General features: G+C 37.7%; 1 protein-coding gene across 1 annotated transcript; it reads left to right on the top strand.

Annotated features, from left to right (window-relative positions):
* Positions 1-827: 827 nt before the first annotated feature.
* LOC103041889 (glutamic acid-rich protein) lies at positions 828-4,986 on the top strand. The gene is made up of 9 exons (XM_022674912.2): positions 828-849; positions 1,640-1,756; positions 2,008-2,169; positions 2,257-2,322; positions 2,605-2,679; positions 2,795-2,896; positions 3,136-3,453; positions 3,707-3,848; positions 4,168-4,986. The coding sequence occupies exons 2-9, from the start codon at positions 1,640-1,642 to the stop codon at positions 4,239-4,241; spliced, it is 1,056 nt and encodes a 351-aa protein (XP_022530633.2). The 5' UTR covers positions 828-849; the 3' UTR covers positions 4,242-4,986.
* The last annotated feature ends 3,384 nt before the right edge of the window (positions 4,987-8,370 follow it).

Here is an 8,370-nt window from a genome sequence, read left to right as displayed (position 1 = left end):
CAGGACTTTTGTTTCTGTGGTAAATAGGAAAATAAGAGGACTGAACATTGCTTTCTGACTGGTTGTGCCTTAATGTTCCTGAGTAAATCTCTTATCCCCTGTTAAACCAAAAACATAATTATAAAGTGACAGTGGAATCAACCAATCACTTTTTGACTTGTAGTGATGTAGATTTATTTATGCAAAATAAATCTACATCACTGACAGCCAGCAGGAGAGGTAGGGGGCGCTGTTAGGGCTAGCTAGTTACAGATAGCAGAGTTGCCAGGTTTGCCACTATAAACTTTACCATTTAATATTATTATGTTTCTTTTTTTATTGTTGTTTGACTCCAAATCCCATTTAAACTTTAAAAATATTGTTTTATAATAAATCTTTTGTTTGGTTCTTCTTGAAAAGATAATAAAAATAAAATGTGCATGCATATATAGCGATTATACAATGATTTTGTCATAAATATCAATTATTTGAACATTTCTTTACAACAACACTTTCTTTAAGGAAAATCAAAGGAATTAGTGGACTTGCTTTTAAACATGCTTTTTAAATGTAACATGAGTTTTGGTAACAGGACTGAGAAAAATGGAACCATCAGATTCAGAGTTGGAAAAATATAAAAATTAAGTCTAATTTGGAAAAGTTACAACAATCAAATGGCCCCATTCAGTGGAATGGCCCTTATATTGTTGGTCACGTGATTCAAGCTGACAATTCTACTGTACTCCGAATGGAACGTGGAATGTTGGTGACGTCACTGATGATGTCATCACAGCTATGTCTATATATTAGGCTCCTCCCTCACAGCTGCTCATTCTTCTGGAGGGCAGCGGAGATTTGAAGAGAGAGAATGTAAGTGTTTATGAGCTGCAGAAACAGTAGCTACAGTGCTGGTCTTATTAATACTTAATAAGATATTAATACTTCATTAAGATAGATAGATAGATAGATAGATAGATAGATAGATAGATAGATAGATAGATAGATAGATAGATAGATAGATAGATAGATAGATAGATATTATTTATGCCTAAATTTCCTTTGGTATGAATAAAGTATTATCTATCTATCTATCTATCTATCTATCTATCTATCTATCTATCTATCTATCTATCTATCTATCTATCTATCTATCTATCTATCTATCTATATGTATAAACCAATTTTAGGGTCAATCATTTGTGTACCACACATCAACCACTCAGCAACATCTTAGCAACCACCTACCAACCACTTAGCAACACCATAGCAATTCTTCAGCAACCACCTAGCAACACCTTAGCAACCATCTCACAACCACTTAGCAACACTGTTGCAACTCCTTAGCAACCACGTAGCAACATCTTAGCATCCACCAAGATTTTGGCACTGCAATCACCCTCACAGTTTCTGCAGAAACTGCAGTATAGTTGCCTTTAGTGCCTCTATAAGACTTTATATAAAATTTTATCAAGCTAACAGAGTCAAGAGAAATATAGCTGCAATACTAAAATGCAGAGGTTAAAGTAGCGGCTCCTGCACGCTAACACTGTAAAATGCTTGAAAGAAAAAAGCTCTGTGAATTAAATTCGGTCAGTACTGAACATAATTCTGCAATTCAGGCAGGTTTTAACCAGACTGTGTTTTCTTCTCCACTTTCCAGATGTTTGACCTGGATAAAATTGACTTTTCTGCTCTAATGGCGAAACCAAAAGGCACAAAGGTGTTTGTGCCTGATAAATGTAAGGTGCAGGTCTTCCGGGGCAAACTGGGACAGAGTGTAAGTATCCGAGTAGAAAGAATTCTGAACTTAATTCACACCTATAGTTTGTTTTCTCTGGTCCTTATCATTTATAATCATTTGAATGTGTAAATCTGAAGCATTTGAAGAGTGTGAAAACACTCTAATAAAACTATTTAGATTAACGTTACATATTCCAGTGTTTGGGATGGTTCTTGTTGGTAGAGTGATGCTGTTGGTGTGAAACTCACACAGATATTAAATGTATTGTGTTATTTTTTTTTTCGCAGCTTTCTCCTGATAAACAGGATTATGACTTCGGAGACCCTAAAATGCCCAAGAAACTCGGGGAATACAACTGCCTGCACGATAAATACTTGAAGAAGTTCTTCAGACATCCGGAGAAAAAGAAACAGCTCATAAAACTTGGCATAATTTCTCAGGATGGAAAAGTACATACATTAGATTTACACACATTTTAACAGTGTTTAATGCATAGTCCACATCCATAATTAAACTATTATTTTTATTATTTTTAGGTCCGGTGCTCCGTAAAGGAGTTTAACGAATACGTTGAGCACCTGAAGGACACCCCACTGAAACAGGTAAGTCACCTTTTATTGTTTTGTGAATTTGCAGTTCGGTGCTTTAATGTGACAGTTATATTATATATATATACACTGCTACACTTTGTTGTGGTTTTAGTAATTTTTGAGGATATGTGTCAATAATTTGACGCTGGGGTGTGAGCAAAGAGTAAATACAGGAAGAAGGTCCTGTGTTGTAATAGTGCATATTTATGTACAGTTTAACATAGAGCGACAGATATTAAACTCATACAGATATTAAATGTATTGTGTGAATTCTTCTGACACCTCCTCATTCAGGATACATCAAAAATCAAGCAGCCCAGCTTACAAATGACCTGCCGGTGGAAGGGTTCCAGCCGCCCGGAGAAGAAGGTGCAGTATATTAAACAAAAAATCATTAATCAGTATAAGGAGGCACACACATCACACGCAAGTTCACAACACAAATACATTACAGCGTGATAATAATGGTGTTTTTGATTTGAAGATGAAGAAAGAGACTGAGGAGCTGAGGCTGATAGACCTGGAGGAGGAGGTTCATGTTTCAGTTGAGGACCTAAAACAAACTCCTAGAGAAAAAAAGGTGGAGGTGAGTGAGCAAATACATTTTCCTACAGACTTCACTACCAGTATACTGATTTTATATAATAAGTATATAATATATAATAAAGCTTTGTATTGCCAAGAACTATATGTATCATGATACAACATATCGCAATATATTACAACACTGCAATCAAGGCAATATTTTAACATAGACCAACAGATATAAAACTCATACAGATATTAAATGTATTGTGTGAATTCCTCTGACACCTCCTCATTCAGGATACATCAGAATTCAAGCAGCCCAGCTTACAAATGACCTGCCAGAGCAAGGGCTCCAGCCGCCCGGAGAAGAAGAAGCGGCGCATGAAACAAAAACGAACCGATCAGGAAAAGAAAGAACGTACATTACTCGCACAATCCCACACATTAGAGCGTGATGATGATCAGGTTTATGATTTCAAAACTGAAAAAGAGCCCGAGGAGCTGCGGCTGATAGACCTCGAGGAGGAGCAGGAGGAGGAGCAGAGCTTCCAAACCGAGGTGGCTGATGTTTCAGTGGAGGATATAGACCAAGCTCCTAAAGAAGAAACGGTGGAGGTGAGTTTGCGTGGTTTAAACACAACACTAAACTAATCACTGTCACTGTCTGACACCAATCTTTACCTGTGAACTAATGATCTAAAATCAATACTGTGTTTTTGAAAACTGGTAGAGGATTGCAAAACAAAACATTGCAATACTTCGACATATCGATAAAGTCTTACACCCATATAATATTGTGGCCATCCAGTGAACTACTGTATCCTAATATATTAATACATTTATTTATATGTTTCCACAACTTGTACAGATGACAACATCAAAGCCAATCCTCCCACTCGAAACTGAGACGCACCTGAAGAAAAAGAAATCTTTGACTCGGATAAATGTCCAAGAGCCATCCAGCACCTGGGAGAAAATGGAGGAAACTTCTGAAGAGGGTGACAGCCGAGGTAAGAAACAGGAAATGCTTAATCAGTATTTCATGATCGTTGTCTTAGTGAGAGGGAGGGTTATCAGAATAATAAAAAAAAAAAACTCCAATGAGCTGCTCAATTAGTTTAACTGATTTAGTTATTTTTAAAAATATATTTATAACTGGGTCTGGGCTCTAAAGGGTTAATAATTGCCTATTTATGGATGTCTTCTGCCTATCTGGTAGAAAAAAAAATTACAGATCCTAAACCTGCCACTGTTCTTGATTATTAAACTGGGATTGTCTGTGATTTTATAAATTCATAATTATTAAATATTTTCTTCTTTTGTCTACAGGCTCCATCTGGTCCATCTTCAAGAGAGTCTGGAAGGCAGTAAAGCGCCCCAAATCAGCTCCTCCTGCCATCTAAATTTCCCCATTTTCCCCATTCACCACCCCCCCTTTCACTTCTTTTTTATATTAATCATATGATTTGGTCAACGCTATCCATATTAATCTATTGTATTGTATCAAATTATCCGCCATATTGTTCGCCATAAATTCGCAACCGTCTGGAGCGCATATTAATAGCGGCCCCCTGATGCCCCCAAATCTACATCTACAATTAAAGATTGCAGTGTGACGCTGCAGCAAAAGTAAGACTGAGAGTGCATCCTGATTGGTCCCTGCTTGGGCTTGGATCTGTCAGTGAGCACATGTGGGAGCGATTTAGGCTCCACAGCTCTCTTTCTAGGCTAGAATATTCTAGTTTAGTTTCGTTTCTGCAGTATAAAGGTAATAAGATAATTTTATATTGTATAGGTATTGTAGATGATTTGCAGGCATCAGGAAGCAAACATATATAAAACTGTTTATGTGGTCTTAAAGTCACGTCATATCATGTATTAGTCATATGTGGTTTAGACCAGAGGAGGATGGGTCCCCCTTGTGAAGCCTGGTTCCTCCTGAGGTTTCTTCCTACAGGGGAGTTTTTCCTCACCACTGTCGACTTGGGCTTGCTCACTTGGGGTTACGTGTTTAGTAAAAATCACTAGACTAATAAACGCGTGATGTGACGTGACTTTAAAGAAACCACATAACAGCGAATGCAGCCTTGACCAAATCATATCATTAACGCTCACCACCCAAAAAAATAATAAACATTTTAAAATATATTAATGGTGATTGATTTGTGATTATTTTTACTACTACAATTTTGTTCCATTTGTAAAGATCATATTGATATTAAGTAGTTAGTTACTGTTACTTAGTTACTAGAGATTAAGAGGGCGGGTGGATTTTAGGCCTGGGGTTTGGATTGGCCTTGTGGAGTTCTACAGGGTTCTAGTGCAGGGCCAATAAAACTGATGTTAATAATTTATTAATTTATATTTATGACATTTAGGTAAAACTCTTATCCAGATTCAAGATCTGTTAAGCTAAACACCAAACAGAAACCTATAAAATGTAATAATAAAATTACAGTTGAACAGTTATAGATTTCAGTTATTAATATTATTGTGCATGCACTAAATTGTCTGAGGTCAACTGGTGTCCCACTTTGGGATACTCTGTGTTTCCACTAGGATTAGAGTCAGTGAAAGTTAATTAATCTTACCCAGCATGTTTATTTTACTGCTGTAGATTTTGTAGAGAGAGAGAGAGACAACACAGTAACAGAAAAATAATTTTAGTGATTTTAACTTTAATATGAAATTCCAGTGCAATCACAGGTAAAAACATTTCTAAGTGTGGCAGCAGGTGTGCCCCATGTCCCAATAAGGATGCAGAAAAAAATCTGATGTAAGGCATGTTTTTCTTTAAACTATAATACATATGTCAGGGGTCGGCAATTAAGTTTGGCCACGGGTCAGAAATATTTTCTAAGCCATTACGTGGCCACAAAAAAAAAATCTGTTTTGTAAAATGAAGTGTAATGGGATGCAGTGCTACAGACTATGAGCTCTCCAGCTCTCCAGAGGGTTGTTGAACCCAATTGCTGAACAGTTGATCTCAAAGCAGGTAAACCCAAGAAGAAAGGGAAAAAAAATAATAATAATAAATAAATAAACACACAGCTCCTCACATGGGATCAAACCCATGTCGACAGGGTGGCGGTCCAATACACTCCCGCTGCCCCGATTAGTGAATTGGAGCACGTCTGGGGAAAAAAAACCCTTATAAGGAGATAGGGAGCCAAAGAACAAGCGGAAAAACAAGAACGGGCGGAAACTAAAGTCAAGCCGAGCGCGACAGAGAGACTGGGGAGGAATATAAACAAAAAGCTCGCCAGAGAAGCATTTTATTTATTTTTTTCCAATTATCGTTCATTATAGTTCAAACAACCTCACGGGCCAGATGTTTCATGCTTTCGGGCCACATCTAGCTCATCAGCTGCCTATTGCCGACCCCTGATATATGTAATGTAATAAAATTAATCTTTTTTTGATCAATGAGGGCAAAAAAATAGACTTAGCTTTTACTGGTAGACCATGCACTGTGTCCACGGTAAGACAGATGGTCTACAAATGGAGAAAGTTCAGCACTGTTGCTACTCTCCCTAGGTGTGGTCGTCCTGTAAAGATGACTGTAAGAGCATAGCGCAGAATGATCAATGAGGTGAGGAAGAATCCTAGAGTGTCGGCTAAAGACTTACAGAAATCTCTGGCACATGCTAACATTTTTGTTGACAAATCTACAATAAGGAAAACATTAAACAAAAATCGAGTAGACACCACAGAGGAAGCCACTGCTGTCCAAAAAAACATTGCAGCACGTTTGAAGTTTGCAAAAGAGCACCTGGATGTTCCAGAGCACTACTGGCTAAATATACTGTGAACAGATAAAACCAAAATTGAGTTGTTTGGAAGAAACACACAACGCGATGTGCGGAGAAAAAAGGCACAGCAGCACACCATCAAAACCTCACCCCAACTGTGAAACATGGTGGAGGGGGCATCATGGTTTGTGGCTGATTTGCTGCCTCAGGGTCTGGACAGATTGCCCTCATTAACAGAAAAATGAATTTCCAAGTTTACCAAGACATTTTATAGGAAGACTTAAGACCATCTGTCCATCAACTGAAGCTCAACAGAGGATGGATGATGCAACAGGACAACGACCCAAAACATAGAAGTAAATCAACAAGAAAATACGCCTTCTGGAGTGGTCCAGTCACAGTCCTGACCTCAACCCAATTGAGATGCTGTGGCATCATGACCTAAAGAGAGCAATTCACACCAGATATCCCAAAATATTACTGAACTGAAACAGTTTTGTGAAGATCCAAAATTCCTCCTGACTGTTCTGCAGGTCTGATCTGCAGCTACAGGAGACGATTGGTTGAGGTTTTTGCTGCCAAAGGAGAGTCAACCAGTTATTAAATCCAAAGTATCACATACTTTTTCCACCCCTCACTGTGAATGTTAACATGTTGTGCTCAATAAAACCATGCAAACACATATTTTGTGTGTGATATTAGTTTAAGCAGACTGTGTTTGTCTATTGTTGTGACTCAGATGAAGATCAGAACATATTTAATGACCAATATCTGCAGAAATCCAGGTAATTCCAACTGTATATATATATATATATATATGATGTAATTTCCCTTTCATTAGACTAAATTATCCTTCCCCCAATACAATGCAACCAAGGAACAATGGAGCCAATTTAATCATCAGTTAACAGCATTTAGCTTTTATGCATATAGTAGTACATATGTAGTACTCCTAGTACTAGTGGAAGTGGAAAACTCCTACAAGGGCAGAAATACAAACGTGTGTGTGTGTGTGTGTGGTTGGTTGTGTAGGGTCACAGTGGGGCTTCATGCAAGCATCTGACTGCTATTAGCTCATCACTTCAGGGGGCAAGCAGTCAAAACTCCAGGCCGGAAAACAGTTCAAAGCTGAAGGGAGAGGCAGGAGAGCAGCAGGGTGGCAGGGTTATTAACACTGTGAGTCTGTGTGTGTGTGTTTCTGCTGCTGACTCTAACATTTTTTACAATGTAAGTTACTACAGAGAAAGTATCCTGTATACAGTACAAACACTATCTGAACATTATAGAACATTTGCTTCTGTTTTAAAATAAAAACAAGTCCTACCCAGTTGGCCACCAACATTAATAGACGTTAATATCAGATTGAGTGTTGGTCAGATGAGAAAAAATTATAACATCTAACATCTAATACTGTTTTGTGTCTACAGGGAAGGTTAGCACTAACTCGAAGACATATTTTGTACAAACAATTTAAAATAAGACTGAGTGCTTTTTCATGCACTTAATAACCTAATAATTGCAACAAAAAAATTTGATTTAATTTATTAATTCATTAATTTAGTTATGTTTGTACATGAACATACAGGGGTTGGACAATGAAACTGAAACACATGGTTTTAGAGCACAATAATTTATTGTCCCTACGGACAGTTCTGATGGAAACAGGAGAGTTGAGGTGCACATTGAATTCTGCGAGATTTGTTCAGCCGTGGTTTTATGTTTTTTGATACAATCCGGGACATCCCTTTCAGACAGCTTCCTCTTGCGTCCACAGTTAATC

The sequence above is a fragment of the Astyanax mexicanus genome, chromosome 21, assembly GCF_023375975.1.
Source record: "Astyanax mexicanus isolate ESR-SI-001 chromosome 21, AstMex3_surface, whole genome shotgun sequence".
Taxonomy (NCBI): domain Eukaryota; kingdom Metazoa; phylum Chordata; class Actinopteri; order Characiformes; family Acestrorhamphidae; genus Astyanax; species Astyanax mexicanus.
The sequence above is the reverse complement of the archived record's forward strand: the minus strand, read 5'-3'. Positions and strand labels throughout refer to the sequence as shown.

Bases quoted from the DNA above. Each gene is read 5' to 3' on its own strand.
- LOC103041889 (XM_022674912.2), top strand. From the start codon at position 1,640: ATGTTTGACCTGGATAAAATTGACTTTTCTGCTCTAATGGCGAAACCA. The intron at 2,323-2,604 runs GTAAGTCACCTT...CTCCTCATTCAG, and splicing joins AGGACACCCCACTGAAACAG to GATACATCAAAAATCAAGCA. The intron at 3,454-3,706 runs GTGAGTTTGCGT...CAACTTGTACAG, and splicing joins CTAAAGAAGAAACGGTGGAG to ATGACAACATCAAAGCCAAT.